This window comes from Eleutherodactylus coqui, chromosome 4 (assembly GCF_035609145.1).
Source record: "Eleutherodactylus coqui strain aEleCoq1 chromosome 4, aEleCoq1.hap1, whole genome shotgun sequence".
In the NCBI taxonomy this organism is placed as follows: Eukaryota; Metazoa; Chordata; class Amphibia; order Anura; family Eleutherodactylidae; genus Eleutherodactylus; species Eleutherodactylus coqui.
In genome coordinates this window covers 250,482,194-250,498,457 of record NC_089840.1, presented here as the reverse complement: position 1 = coordinate 250,498,457, position 16,264 = coordinate 250,482,194, and the positions used below count along the sequence as shown (strand labels likewise).

General features: G+C 42.8%; 1 protein-coding gene across 1 annotated transcript in view; it reads left to right on the top strand.

Annotated features, from left to right (window-relative positions):
• LOC136626208 (alpha-2-macroglobulin-like protein 1) overlaps positions 1-16,264 on the top strand; it is a 99,903-nt gene that overhangs the window by 51,689 nt on the left and 31,950 nt on the right. Inside the window, exons 15-19 of the mRNA XM_066601053.1 lie at positions 903-1,052; positions 3,711-3,893; positions 7,489-7,600; positions 13,710-13,854; positions 13,949-14,174. Of these exons, the coding sequence (XP_066457150.1) occupies positions 903-1,052; positions 3,711-3,893; positions 7,489-7,600; positions 13,710-13,854; positions 13,949-14,174 (816 nt within the window). The remainder of the gene's footprint in view (positions 1-902; positions 1,053-3,710; positions 3,894-7,488; positions 7,601-13,709; positions 13,855-13,948; positions 14,175-16,264) is intronic.

Here is a 16,264-nt window from a genome sequence, read left to right as displayed (position 1 = left end):
TGGGGCGGAGCTACGAGGAGCAGCTCTCCAGCACGAGCGGCCCCATTCAGAAGGGAGAAGACCGGACTGCGCAAGCGCGTCTAATCGGGAGATTAGACGCTGAAATTAGACGGCACCATGGAGACGAGGACGCTAGCAACGGAACAGGTAAGTGAATAACTTCTGTATGGCTCATATTTAATGCACGATGTATATTACAAAGTGCATTAATATGGCCATACAGAAGTGTATACCCCCACTTGCTTTCGCGGGACAACCCCTTTAAGTGGGACTCCTTTGGTCCTAATGACATCGGACACCCTCCATGGCATACTTTCTACTAACATCTGATACACTTCAGCTGGCATTTCCCTCCATTTATCCTGCTAATGTCTGGAGAGTTCTCTTGAAGAAGATGGACACTGTTCATATACTGTTCTGCCCTATGTGTAGTTCATCCCAAAGATGTTCAATAGGGTTCAGGTCAGGACTCTGTGCAGCCAGTCCAATTGTGGATTTGTCTAAGTGATTTGACACTACATAGAACGTTCCTCCATTGCTCAACTGTCCAATGACGATGCTCCTTGCACCATTGCAGATGGGCTGATGCATTGCGCTCTATGATATACAGCTTGTATGCAGCGGAATAACCAGTCTATCCAATAGCATGCAGCTTCTATTACAAATTATAGCTGACACCTCCAAGGTTCTACATCTTATGTAGCATGGTTTAAGACATGTGACATGATAATAAGATACGATCCATGCTCTTGATAGGGGGTGTCTAAATACTTTAAGTAGGATAGTGTATAATACATGGGTAAGTGACCTTCCTCCCTTGTACCACTATCCATCAATATCCCCACCAGCTGCACAGACATACTTAACTATCTGAAACCAGTGATGTTCTGTATCTATTCCAGGTTACTATGGACTTTTCTGAGCAAAAAGCGTCCCCGGGGTCATCTGTCACTCTATCTATAAAGGCAGAACCTGGATCTTTGTGTTCAGTGAGAGCGGTGGATGAGGGGGTCCTATTGCTGAGACCAGAATCAGAAATCTCCCGTGACATGGTAAGTTTGACTCCTATCCATATGTACATTGATGTAATATCATGCAGAAACTTCAGAAAAATATTAAGTTTTAAAAGAGACATTAAAGAGCAGAAACACCGCAAATATCTAAGAAATTGGAAAGATTTTGAGATGGGCCAAATGTACATTTGGCGAAATACCATTCAGCCCCGTATTAACCCTTTCCAATTTTGGATTCAGGGTTTCCTAAAAGTCTTTCTCTTTTTGCGATTATACAACAGTGCCATCTGCTGGCTAAAGCCAGTGTGTGTGTGTGCTAGAGAGGCTCCGACAGTGACGCGGCTGGCAATAGACGGTAAGAATACCCTGTTGGAAGTCTTCTGACATTGGAGCTGCACAAGCTTCAATTAGAGTGTAGGAAGACATCAGACAGTGGATTGAAAAGGGTTAATAAGAATAGTGACTTCTCTGAAGTTGATGTCTCTGAGGTATATGAGAATCCCCTGAGGGGCCAGCTGGTCTCTAAAAAGAAAATTAGGAACAAAATAAAGGCATTTCACACAAGTAAACCTACTTCTACACTAGTAGTAACAAGTCCTTTATCAGAGAACGTAGGCAAAAACAAAAAGCCTGAAGGATGTACCACTGTGGGGGCATCTTTTTTAAGACCACCTATTTCCAATTTCTTTTTGCCTGCTTCTCAGTCTTTATCATTGCCCTCACAGATGGAGTCCAGTGTGAAAGACATCAACCTCTTCATTAGGAAATTAGCATTGCATAAATACCATGTACGTAAAGACAGGAAGCTTATTTCTCTTATGATTGACCAGGAGGTCCGAGATATGTTGAAAGACCTATTAGATAAAAATGAGATTGGATCTAGAGCAGTGGAGTAGAGCATGATCCACCTTCATGTAGGGTGATTAATTGCTTGGGTGTTTTTTCATCTCAGTAATGATTGGTTGTTCCCTCTGTCTCAGGATGATGACATCATAACTGCCTGCATTCATTATAGCCCCACAATCCCCTGACGGCGCTTTCTCTGGGCGAAACATGTCGGGACAGGGGGGGCTATTTGTTTTAATCAGTGGTTTCTATCTCTCTTGGGAGCAGGAGCCGCAGACAGTTCTCCGCAGGTCAGCCTAATCTGATAGATAGGCTGACCGCGGAGAATCGGGGCAATTCGCAGCATGCTGTGAATTGCCGGTCGCAAGTGGAGAATCGCAATGATTCTCCGCTCATGGACTGGGGGCCAGCGCTTTTCATAACAATGCTATGGAAAGCTTCAGACGGCGTGATTCGCCAGCGGTTTGCCGCCGGCGAAATCACACCCGTGGACAGGCACCCTAAGTCGCAATTACATTTCTGTTGAAAACACAGTCATTTCACAGCCGTATAAACGCTAGCAAAAAACGCATCGCCCGTGGACAGGCAGCCAAATAGTTTTAATGTGGACCTGTGAACTAGTTTTCAGTAAGTGGCGCTCGAGAACCAATCACAGCCAGCGCTTCGTGAAGGGTGGGTTTTTCAAACTCCTGACCAGAAAGTGCTGAGGAAAAACTACAAGCAAGTCTACCAAGGACCACAGGAGACATGCAGTGGACAGAGCCTCTAGGGCAGGGGTCCCCAACTCCAGTCCTCAGGGACCACCAACAGGTCATGTTTTCAGGATATCCTATAGTAAGAACATCTGTGGCAATGTCTGAGGCACCGACAATAATTACATCACCTGTGCAACACTGAGGAAATCCTGAAAACATGACCTGTTGGCGGTCCCTGAGGACTGGAGTTGGGGAACACTGCTTTAGGGGATGCGTTTTTTGTTTTTGTTTTAGGCAGCTAGGGCTTATTTTAGGGATAGGGCTTATATTTCAAGCCCACCCCTTTTCCACCCAAAATCCTCACGAAAAAGTGCTACAAACTCTTGCATCACAAAATCGCAATATCGCACATGGATGCGCTATCGCTGGGATTTTTTCATGGCGATACCGCTGTCGCCTGTGTGAAAGAGGCCTAACTCCATATTCACAGTACTAGCACAGGAATGGGATGAGAAATGGGTAACCAGGACCTTTGTCGGCTCCTCCTGGATTGTGGAAGATCTCCCCGGTTTAGTGAGTCTATGAACATTCCGGTAGAGTCGGCAAGTGTGATCTGAAAGGATGCAAATAGGAAACCACAAGTCCCTTTTTATATTGTCTTTCAGACAGACCAAAAGAAAGATTAGCTTTGCTTTGTTTTTTCCTCTATGTATGAACAGGATTTGCTTTAATCCCATTCACTTTAATAGTAAATGTTTCTGCTGCGGTTTTTCTGCAGCCTTCCCACAAACTGTTCCTGAAGCCTCCCTATTAGAGATGAACGAGCGTACTCGGAAAAGCACTACTCGCTCGAGTAATGTGCTTTATCCGAGTATCGCTGTGCTCGTCCCTGAAGATTCGGGTGCCGCTGCGGCTGACAGGTGAGTCGCAGCGGGGAGCAGGGGAGAGCGGGCGGGAGAGAGGGAGAGAAAGATCTTACCTCCGTTCCTCCCCGCTTTCCCCTGCAGCTCCCTGCTCCGTGCCGGCACCCGAATTTTAAGGGACGAGCACAGCGATACTCGGATAAAGCAAATTACTCGAGCGAGTAGTGCTTTTCCGAGTACGCTCGCTCATCTCTACTCCCTATCCATTATGTATTTTTCCTCCTTGTTTCTAGGTCTACAACTTTGTCTCAAGAAGAAATGAATATGGATACCCATATCGTGTACAAGAAGAGGACAACTTATGCTGGAAGCCACGCCGGAGCTTTTCATTTAGTCCACCATATTCGTATAAGCGCAGAAAGCGATCCTATCGATGGCCAACTCTATCAAATCCTGATGTGGCCACTCTACTCAAGGTACAAAGGAAGACTCTACCATGCTAAAGCAGATTTATGCACTTGTAGAGTTATGAAAAATTCTTTAGAATATTGAAGAAAGATACAAAAATCTATTAAGTCCAAGTAGACAATAATTAGTAGGCTTTGTTCACACTCAGCATGGGCTCCGTTCTATTGGGGTTCCAGAGTTTTTGATGGCAAAACATGAAATTATGAAAAACACTGAAACCTTGATTCACTACCACATCATACAGTAAGTCAGTGACATGCTACCAATAGCCACAAACCACGTGGTTGCTTGGGGACTGTAAGACAGGTGGGCCTGGGGCTGAGTGGTCCCAGGTCTCTGTCCTACTCAGCAGGGTTCCCTTCACTCAAGCTATTGCTAGATATCACATGGCTTCATGTTGTGTTTGGTCCAACTCCTCCCCCCGGCTCCTGCTCTCGGTATGCAGAGCAGAAGATGATGGGGGGGGGGGGGGGGGAGGCAGAAGATGCACTAACAATTTGTAGGGGCACAATCTGAGTGCACACTATCAATTTGTGGTGACACAGTATGTATATTGTACCACAATACCCACAGTAGGTGCATGTTTTGGCTACTAGGGGTCCAAAAGGCAGACTAATGGTCAGTAAGGAAATTGTGTTTCCTGCATATGAACTAAGTAATGATGCAATTAGCAGCCAGGTGATGAGGCAGGTGGGTGGTGGTACCAGATGGTGCAGCAGTGACAGACGGAGGTGGTGGCAGCACGTTTTTACAAAAATAACTTTACTGAACTAAAGTAATTTTTTTGCGTCATATCACTCCATAGGAGAGTTACTGAACGTTACATAAAACATCACACAGAATTATAACACATACGTGTAATATTCAGGTATATCTCTTTACATTTCTTCCTGAACCGGGCTGCAACAGGTCACCTGATTTGCTTCATCTGCCCGTTGGCGATTACTGACTCTACTACCTGTAGCTTAGGTCTTTATCACCCTGGAAGAGCCACATCTTTTTGCTTAAGATGCACAAAATCGTTGCTGTTAATACCGTGTTTCCCTGAAAATAAGGCACCCCTGAAAGTAAGACACATTAAGAAATTTGCGGAAGTCGTAAATATAACGCACACCCCAATAGTAAGGCATACTAAAGTGTGCAGGCAAGTCGAGAGGCCTGTCCCCTGCTGCCATCCCCGTTGTCTCCTACCTCCTGCTGTGCTGTACAAGTGTGCTGTTGTGAGCTCCCCTTGCTGGCTGGAAAAGTCCATACTGTACGTTCTGTTCCTGCTGTACATGTCTGCTGTGATGAGCTCCCCCTGGTGGCCGGTAGCTGCAATACCATCCCTGCTTACAAGTGGTACAGGAACTTCTGTCTGCAGACAGGTACATTACTTTACAGCCCTTATTTTTTTATGGCTCTGTGTGTGAGTCAGGCACCCTGTGTGATTCTTAAGGCTGGGTTCTCACAGAGCGTATTTCCAGTGGAAATCTCCCAGTTTGGCCACAGCGATAAACAGCGAGATTTCCGCCGGGAAAGCGCTGCTTCAAAACCCACGGCACTCAGCCGCTTGTTTTGAAGTGACCTGGCTGCACGCTTTTCCGTTTCTGTGGCCAGTGAATCTGCACCACAACACCAGCTTCTCCCAGCTTTGCCGTGACAGATTTGCTGTCCCATGTGGATGAGATTTCTGAGAAATTTCGTCCACAAAGCTGGCCAATTGAGGGATTAGCGGCCACAGACGGATTTGCCGCGGCGAAATAAGACACCCCCTGAAAATAAGACGTAGCGCATATTTGGGAGCAAAAATTAATATAAGATGCGTCTTATTTTCGGGGAAACAGGGTATTACCAATTTACCTGCGGTCTAACCCAGCTACATCACACTTCCTCATCACCTTGTCACATTAAGTGCTTATTGCGCCCTCATATCCATCACAAACATCATGTTATGACTAATGTTTGATGCATCACACTTACAATTTTCTTCAAGTCTAGTAGAAGCAAGTCATCCATAGAAACTTGTGCCTTTACAATCCTTCATCGGATACCTGCTTACCTTCTGGTAACCTGACCTCTTGGGCTCCGTAGGGGCCACATTATTACACCAGGACGCATGTCGTAGTAGAGGTCACTACTAATATGATCAAAGTCTCACAGGTTTTAAATCACTCTCTCTTCTTACTTATGTCTTGCTGCAACATCACATTGGACATACATCATACCAATACTTCATATAGCTAAATGGAACAACAAATAAACGGACACTCCTCTGCGCCTGGTAGATTCCGGACATGGTCTGTGTAAACTCTATGAACGCTGTCTGAAAATATCCCAGTGTCCCATTATGCTATTAACAGCTCCATTAACTCACCACTGAACGAATTACCAATGTCTGTATCCTCTCTACCTTCACAACAGGCCTGATAACTATTTACTCCCTTTCTTGGTGTGCACAGTAGGTTTTTAACAAGGCCGTCCTCACTTACAACGCGTTGGTAGAAGATTTGACCTCAACTGCTTATCATCACAGTTCCAGTCCATCTAGCTCCCTGTTGTCACTCTTCGGTCTCCAATCATCAGGGCTCTTTCTTCTGTGCAGCTTTGCTTCCCAGCATGTAGAAAATGCTTTTACTGCTCTCCTTATTCAGCAGCCACTGCCACATTCTCTAAGGCTATGTCACTCCTGCTGTCCCTTCTCCAACAGCAGTTTCAGCTGACTGTCTCAGTCCTCTCTACGCCTAGGAAATTCTCGAAATGTCTGAGGTGGAGCTTAGCCCCTGCCCACTGTTCCCTATGATGGGGGCAGTCTCTTTGGGCGACTGGTGTGATAAGGCCATGTCACTGGAGGCCTTGGAGCCTGATCTCATAGCGCTTCTCTTCCTCCTTCCTCTCCTGGGTGTTGAAGCTGCACCTGGCAGCCCGGAAAGACCACTTGTCAAAGTGGGAGAACTCCTTAAGAAAGCCTGAGCTCATTGTATAATGGCCCTCAGTTACTGACCAGAGAAAGAGACAGGCTGTGCTGGAGCAGTATGGCAGTGACTATGGTGCACGGCAGGTAAGAGATGGACTCTGTGCAGCACTTCTGTGTTTGAAGTTCTGGGCGCTAGGCCTGACGGAGGGGAGCGGCAAATGTACTAGTGAGTGGCCAGATGGCCAGGGCTCATTTTACATTGTTGCATTGTAATGTGTGAAAAAGGAGCCAAACTTGAACAAAATCCTGTGCGTTGTAAGTGAATTTCTGTGTGTGTGACCCACCCATTTTACCGAGAAAGACGGCAATCATAGCAAGTTGACAACCTGAGTTCTGCTATCGTATCCTATGAGTTCAATGTAAGTCCCTAGTCAATGAGCCACATCAGGACTATCATAGCAGTCATGGCTCGGTTAAAAGCAGAGGACATGGTAGCATTCGGACAGACACCTCAGCATAAGGCAAACTGAATAACTGAGAATTACAAGCATTGACTCATTGCTGCAAGCAGACAGCATGCACCAAATGATTACATGTATAGGCAACGGTCAATCGTTTAGTCCAGGCAATAACAGGAAAGCAGTATACAAATATCTAACGTAGTCATATGGCTAACAATCACAACATTTTTTTTTCATCTGCACTAGCGAATAGCATTGAAGTACATCACAAATACCCAAGTGAAAACGCCACCGGAGTGTGTGGAGTTTCCAATAGTTGCGGCATCCAATAGTTTGGTGCTACCTGATCCCATTTATGGTAAGATGATGCTTTTTAATATTCGCATGCTTTGCTAAATATGCCTTATATGACACAAATGATGATGGAGTGTTTGTGGGGAGAGAAGGAGTCCCAATAATAAGTGCTGACACAATCAGATTTTACCCATTGGACAGTGATATAAGAATCCATCATTTTAAAACTGCGTTGTATTTAGTCTAAACCTGCAATTCTATAATGTTGACAAGATTGTGTAGCCATTGGCTGTCTTGTAATAGGCAGTTACCACAGCATGGATTCGCAGCCTCACACTTTGTTCTGGTAATTTCATAATATATCTATATAGCAGTTAGAACTCTATTGTTCTCATAGAAACAGTGTCACACTGGGGGGGGGTTAGGACCCACTAGTACAATTGTGGGGTCCACTGTACAGCTTGGGTATATTCAAATATTAGCTGATCTCTGTGCAAAGTCACAGCCTCTACCTTTTCTATAGACTTCAATGAAAAGGTGGTTGAGTTTACACATAGTCATGTATCCACTGAAGAAGTGTATGGGGAATGCAGTAAGCAGGCATAGGTTCACCTGAAGGATCCTACAGGTTGCATTTATGGCATATCCTAAAAAGGGTGAGCTCACACTTATCATAAAATGGCACAGTTTTCATATTGATCTTTAAATGGGTTTTCCATGGAAAATACTATTGATGACCTATCCTCAGGATGGGGCACATGCTGTCAGCGCCACAAATACACAGAGGTCAGAGCGGAAGTTTCTGTGTAGTGGCCGCCTCTTGCAACTGCAGACAGTTACAAGCACCAGCCACTACACGGAGGTCGGCACAGAGACTTCCACTGCTTCCGCTCCGATCTCTGTGTTATAGCAGCGCTGACAGAATGCGCCGCTCAGCTGATTCGTCGGGGTCCCGAGCGACAGACGCCAGCCGACCAACTATTGATGATCTATCCTGAGAATAGGTCATCAATAGTATTTTCCACGGAAAAGCCCATTTAAGCCCTAAAGGACATAAGCCATATGGAACCAGACACTTTAGAGATTTTACCCATGTGGTGGTTTTACTGCCCTATTTTTTTCTTCAGCTAGCAAAATTAGTTTTCCCGTAACATATAGGGCTATTTTTTATATATTTTCTCACAGATTATTTTTTCATTGACAGAAAAAAATAAAACAATGCTTGCGCTGACGGGAACACAGGAGAGATAATCAAATTGATTATAGTACAATCAATTTATTTTAATACACACAATATACTGAGCTACGCGTTTCTGCGACCATTCTGTCGCCTTTTTCAAGCTCAAGTAACACAGAATTAGACAGACTATTTATACATAAATTTAAAAGGATAGCTCATCAGTCCATGTGCAATTAGCGGTGCACACCGTTCTCTGAATGAATTGGGCGGAGATTCCGCTACCTGAGAAGGTCGGGTTAACGTAATCACGTCACTCTTTGACTCGCAACATGCGTGTCAATTTTTTTCAATGAACTTTATCTTCACTTGTCAAAGGTTTCGACAGTGGTTGCTATTCACGATCTGTCTACTAACGGGATATCACCCGACATAGCAGTTTATATTTTTATATCATTATATAATTTATATACTACCACAATCTAGTTAAAATACATTATATAGATAAGAAATATATCATATTAAATATGATTCCAATAAATAATTTCTAATAATCTAATAAACCAATAAAATCTTCTTAAAAATACATTATGTTCCGACAATTCATTCCAACCTTATAGTATAATAAATATCATAAAAATAATTAATTCATCAATGCTAAATAATCATGTTATATATTTTCCAGCATTTCATTTAGCCCTGCAGGGACAAGAGTATTTAGCCTGTAGATCCAGAACATCTCCTTTTTTCTCAGAGATGAGATGGATCTGGAATCTATGCTTTCCAATAGTGTCACTATCATTTTAGACACGTCTCCGTTATGGATATCAAAAAAGTGTCTAGATAAACTATGATTCCTGAATTTTTTTTGGATGTTCTGGCGGTGGTTCCCGATCCTATTTTTAAATTTATTTATTGTTCTTCCCACGTATCTTAATTTACATGGACGTTCGATAAGATAGATAACTTTTGAAGTATTACAGTTTAGTTTTTGGGGGATTTTGAAACTCACATTATTATTATTTTACAAAATTTTACAAAACCGACTTTAATTTTTAAACGCAATAAAACCTTACAGAATTTAATCGCCCCTTCTAATCCTAACAAAACTAAAACTAAAAATATAAATAAACTTGATATTCCAATAAAGACCAGAGCATTTAAATGCCATCAAAGGAATTGCAAATGCTGCCCTTTGATAGCGCATAATGAAACAGAAGTAATAAGTAATAATAATGTGAGTTTCAAAATCCCCCAAAAACTAAACTGTAATACTTCAAAAGTTATATCTATCTTATCGAACGTCCATGTAAATTAAGATACATGGGAAGAACAATAAATAAATTAAAAAATAGGATCGGGAACCACCGCCAGAACATCCAAAAAAACTTCAGGAATCATAGTTTATCTAGACACTTTTTTGATATCCATAACGGAGACGTGTCTAAAATGATAGTGACACCATTGGAAAGCATAGATTCCAGATCCATCTCATCTCTGAGAAAAAAGGAGCTGTTCTGGATCTATAGGCTAAATACTCTTGTCCCTGCAGGGCTAAATGAAATGCTGGAAAATATATAACATGATTATTTAGCATTGATGAATTAATTATTTTTATGATATTTATTATACTATAAGGTTGGAATGAATTGTCGGAACATAATGTATTTTTAAGAAGATTTTACTGGTTTATTAGATTATTAGAAATTATTTATTGGAAACATATTTAATATTATATATTTCTTATCTATATAATGTATTTTAACTAGATTGTGGTAGTATATAAATTATATAATGATATAAAAGTATAAACTGCTATGTCGGGTGATATCCCGTTAGTAGACAGATCGTGAATAGCAACCACTGTCAAAACCTTTGACAAGTGAAGATAAAGTTCATTGAAAAAAAGAAAAAAATTGACACGCATGTTGCGAGTCAAAGAGTGACGTGATTACGTTAACCCGACCTTCTCAGGTAGCGGAACCTCCGCCCAATTCATTCAGAGAACGGTGTGCACCGCTAATTGCACATGGACTGGTGAGTTACAGTATCCTTTTACATTTATGTATAAATAGTCTGTCTTATTCCGTGTTACTTGAGCTTGAAAAAGGCGACAGAATGATCGCAGAAACGCGTAGCTCAGTATATTGTGTGTATTAAAATAAATTGATTGTACTATAATCAATTTGATTATCTCTCCTGTGTTCCCGTGAGCGCAAGCATTGTTTTATTTTTTTCTGTCAATGACTACATGACGAGCCCCCATTATTTTGGATGTTTACTCGTATAATTGCTGTGCGGCTCTCCACGGATAAGGGAGCCAGCTTTATATTTCTATACGCTATCCAGGATCTCGGTGCCGGTGAGACTCATGCTTTTAGTCTGGTCTCACCTGAGCACCCGGTGAGTGTTTTTCTTTATTTCACCACAATTGATTGCTGCAAAAACTTTTTTCCCTTGGCGCTCTCCTCTCACTTATTTCTCTAGATTATTTTTTCAGGTTTTTTTAGTCTTATTGGGGGTAAAAAGCTAAAAGAAAAATGATTTTTTCTTTATTTGTAGTTTTTTTGTTTTTTTTTAAAAATAAATATATGTATGCTAAAATAAAGTACAGGAACAGGTTCCTAATTTTGTTTCAAACGTCTTAATATGTATAGTTACGGATTCTAAGGCCCATATAGCGATGGTTTTGGTTAGCGTCGGCTTTGGGTCATTTTCTTTTTTATGTATATATTTTTATCTTATTCGGAATTTTTTTAAACTTATTTTTGTAACTATTTTCTTTAACATCTATCTCCCTCTTGCGGCCATATAAGACCTCGAGGGGTCATTCACATGCTCTTTTTTTATTTCACACTTTTCCACTATAGCTGGGGCATCCATAGGAGCTGTAGTTAGATTTGAAGTAATCCTCCTGTAGTGACAATAGTCACTAATAGAGATGATCTGGATCTGCTAGGACCCTGCAGTTCTGCTGTGACAGGGGGCACTTAGCGGTCATGTTATCACTGGGTTGAATAACGGAAGTAACACTTCTGCTTTCTCTCTTTAGTACTTAGCGCTATGTAGCCTAGAAAAGAGAAGACAGAAACAGTTATAAAACGCTTCTCCTCTGGGTCCTCGGCTGTCAAACACAGCCGAGGACCCAACCTACTCCTGCTTGATTAGAGGAGCAGAAGCTTTAATTCTGCGCCATACTTCTGCTTAAAGGCCAGGACCAAGTACCATAAATTTACCACGCTTGGTCCTTAAATAGTTAGAGAGAGGCTGTTATCATCTATAAACAACATAAACTAAGTTATGGTGCTTATAGTTCAGGGATATCAAGTCCGAGGAACTGTGTCACATACTCAGCTGCTCCTCTGCTTCTGCAAATGTACAGCCAGCTTGACTCTTTTCCGAAGGATGTGCACACGCCCCCCCCCCCCATAGAGATAAACGGGAGTGCACACACAGCCCTCTGAAATAAATCTAGCTGCTGTGCGCAAGTGGACTTCGTTGGAGGACACTGTAGAAGCGGGACATAGGGTGAGTATGACACAAAGCACCCCCTACTGCACGTCACCTAAACTATAAGCACCATAACTTAGTTTATGACAGCATCCCTTTAATGGCTGTGTTGACTATAAAACCATGTGGCTGTTAGCAATCAATCTGAAAACTGAGACAATTTAAAATAAAACCAAATGTCAGCATAAGGATAGGCACTAATAGATTTAGGTATATTGAATTGATAAAACATCCGTGGAAACTACATATGAACAGCACACTGCTTACGTGTAGTCATATGCCTACTAGAGTACACTGGAGGGTGGTTTCACACGGGTGATCGTCGCGAGAAAATCACAGCAAGAGTCCTGCGATTTTTAAGTGTCAGTGCTGCTTTTCTTGCAAAAACATCCAATTTTTTAGCGCAATGTTTATAATCGCATGAGTGATAACATCCCCAATGTAAAGGAAACCATTGAAAATAATTAGTTTCATAGTTCTGCGTGTTTACTCACTCTTGCATCACACGAAAATCACGCAATTTCCCCAGCCCCCCACCCCACCCTTGTGTGACACTACCCTGAGGTCTCCACCACACTAGCATTTTTTTAGGTCCCTGTGCTGTCCAACTGAAAAATGACCCACTCAGACAGCATATGGCTCCATATTAGAGCAGCTTCACAAAGGCGTATTTGATTTTAATGGGTTCGTTCTTATTTTCCGCTTTTGCTCAAGCATTTTTTGACCCAAAATGCTCTATTTATGTGTGCCATAGCACACCAAGGGTTCCCATCGAAGTGTATAGGAGTGCGATAGTCTGCACAATTCCATAAAAACAAGAACTCATCCAGAACAAATTAGGCTAAATAGCCATTTACATTGGGGCGTGTTCATCTGCTGCGCACAAATGCGTGCAAAAAAGGTACAATAAAATAAAAAAAAGCACAAAGAGCCTCATACACACGGTAGCACAAATACGTTGCGCTGAAGCGTGTGTTAAACGTATGTGCCCGTGTGAAGCTGCCCTTAGTCAATGTGGCAAGACCCGTGGATCGTGAGAAAAAAAAATCATGGCATGTAATATTTTGAAGTGATTTGCAGATGAGAATCGCCAGCAAGTCAATGGGGCTACATAATAAAATAATGCCATCCACGGGCAGTCCGATTTTCTTAAGAGATGCTGAAAAAAAAATTTGGGCCTGTTTCAGGTGGCAGATGTGAAAAATTGAAATCGGACAGATTTGACATAAGTAGCACTGCATGCAGCACTACTCTTACTATCAAATTGACAGACGCCCTGACAGAGCCTCAACAGACACCATTGTAAGACAAGCTGGTTCATTTGGTGTCCATGGTGTAACTGATCTAGCCGAGCTTCGTGGCCCTCTCATGCAATCAGAATAGTTTAACATAGACAAAGGATATGCCAAACCATTCAATAATGGGAATACCCCTTTAAGTAAAGTGAAATAGAAAGTATTTCCAGAAACATATTTCTCTCTTTTAGATAGTGGCAGTTCTCTTCCAAGCACAATCGTTGTGGATGACTTTGATGGCTCCTTGTCCCACACAAGTATGACCATCACTGAGCTCACAAATAAAATTCGGACGAGGTTTCCAGAGACTTGGATGTGGGAATTGCTGACAGTAGGGTAAGAGCTTTTTTTGTAATGTTAACCTACGTAATGGTCATCGATGGCCATTCATGAACATTAATTATGATGTTTGTGTCTTATTCAATTCCAGTCCTTCGGGACAAGTAGAGCTACCGGTACAATTACCCGATTCCGTTACTGAATGGAAGACCACAGCTTTCTGCATGGGAGATACAGGTCTGGGTATTGCACCCACAACTTCTGTACTAGCCTTCCAGCCCTTCTTTCTTGATATGAACTATCCATATTCTGTTGTCAAAGGAGAGCAATTCCCCCTTTCAGCTACTGTCTTCAACTACCTGACCAGCCCAATGAAGGTAAGTGCAGCACACAGTTCACAAACTTGCACAAATAATACCAAAAAAACCTATGCGAGCTCCAAGGTGCCACCAGAAAAAAACAAATGTAGCAAGAGGCTTGGACCTCTTAACACATTTGTTGCTGGTAGATGGTCACAGGCTTTACATAGACCAGCGCATAAAAACGCCAATCTAAGTAAATATGCTCCATTGACCTTTGGTGATCATTGTTTGGTTTGGAAAACTAATCAAGGGATTGTGACACCCTAGGAGTATTTAGCAAGTTTACACTATTCCACCAAAGGTAATGAGATTCCTGAGCAAGAATCAAAAGTAGTATTTATTTCCATATGTTAATCCTTAGTGGGGCTCCTTTGGCCCTAATGACACCAGATATTCTCCGTGGCATACATTCTACTAATGTCTGATACACTTTAGCTGGTATTTCCCTCCATTCATCCTGAAAACTCCTAACTGAAGTTGGACGCTTTTCATATTTTCTGACCTGACGTTCCCAAAGATATTCAATAGGGTTCAGGTCGGGACTCAATAGACTGCAGGCCAGTCCAATGGTGGAACATCCATATCCTCAAACCAAAGTAAAACAGCGTTGGATTTGTGACAAGGCACGTTGTTTGCTCGGAAGTATGGCCGACCATTCCCAGAGTATTACCACATTGTCAGCAGCACATTATTGTCTAGAATGTCAGGGTACACCTCCATGTTCATAGGTCTTGACTCTACAACCAATGGGCCAAGACCATGCCATGTAAAACGCCCCCAGATCATAACGGATCATACTCAACTGTCCCCAGGTATCCCCCACACCCAGGTGTGTTCATCTGGCATGATTTGTCACTCCATAGAACATTCTTCCATTCCTCAAACATCCAAGGACAATCTTCTTTGCAGAATTGCAGACAGAGTGATGCATCTTGAGGGAACTCGTCAGACGTTTGCACAATAAATGGAGGGAAATATCAGCTGAAGTGTATCAGGTGCTAGAGGGAAGTAAGCCACGGAGAGCATTAGACGTCATTAGAGCCAAAGGAGCCCCACTAAGTATTAATACATGTAAATACTACTATTAATTCTTGCTCAGGTATCCAATTACTTTTGCTAGGATAGTGTACATCAGACGTGCAGTGCCATTAGATTACATATATAAAGTAAGGAAGACGGGGAGTGGGAAAAAGAAAATGCAATGTAATTAATTACTTAAAGGGCTACTCTGGTACAAAACAACTTCTTTCATTATGTAACTAGCCCCCTAGTATACATAAGTTGGCTAGTAGAGATGAGCGAGCATACTCGCTAAGGCAAACTACTCGAGCGAGTAGTGCCTTATGTGAGTACCTGCCCGCTTATCTCTAAAGATTTGGGTGCCGGCGCGGGTGACAGGTGAGTTGTGGGAGTGAGCAGAGGGGAGAGAGTGAGAGAGAGATCTTCCCCCCGTTCCTCCCCGCTCTACTTCGCCGGCACCCGAATCTTTAGAGACGAGCGGGTAGGTACTCGCATAAGGCACTACTCGCTCGAGTAGTTTGCCTTAGCGAGTACACTCGCTCATCTCTATTGGCTAGTATTACCTCATTTAGTTATTCCTTTTTATCTGAAAATTCCTGGAATGCATTGACCACCCGCGGGTAGATAAATACCCACGGATGGTCAACAAAAGTGAATTAAAAAAAATGGAGCATGAAAAAATCTGGACCATGCTCCATTTTCGTGCGGGTCTCCCGTGGGGACGGCTCCCGCAGGCTTCTATTGAAGCCTATGGAAGCCGTCCGGATCCGCGGGAGACCTAAAATAAGAATAACTTACCCGCAGCGGACCGGGCAGGTCTTCTCTTCTTCATGGCCGGATCTTCTTTCTTTGGCCTGGCGGATGTGCCCGCCGCAGGCGTGCCGAGCACGTCCGCCGGCCGAAGAAAGAAGATCCGGCCGTGAAGAAGAGAAGAGCTGCCCGGTCTACTGTGGGTAAGTTATTCTTATTTTCAGCGCTCATGTCCGCGGGGCAGGAGGGACCCGCTACAGATTCTCCATGGAGAATCCATAGCAGGCCTGATTTTCCCCGTGGACATGAGGCCTTACAGTTACTACTGACAATTA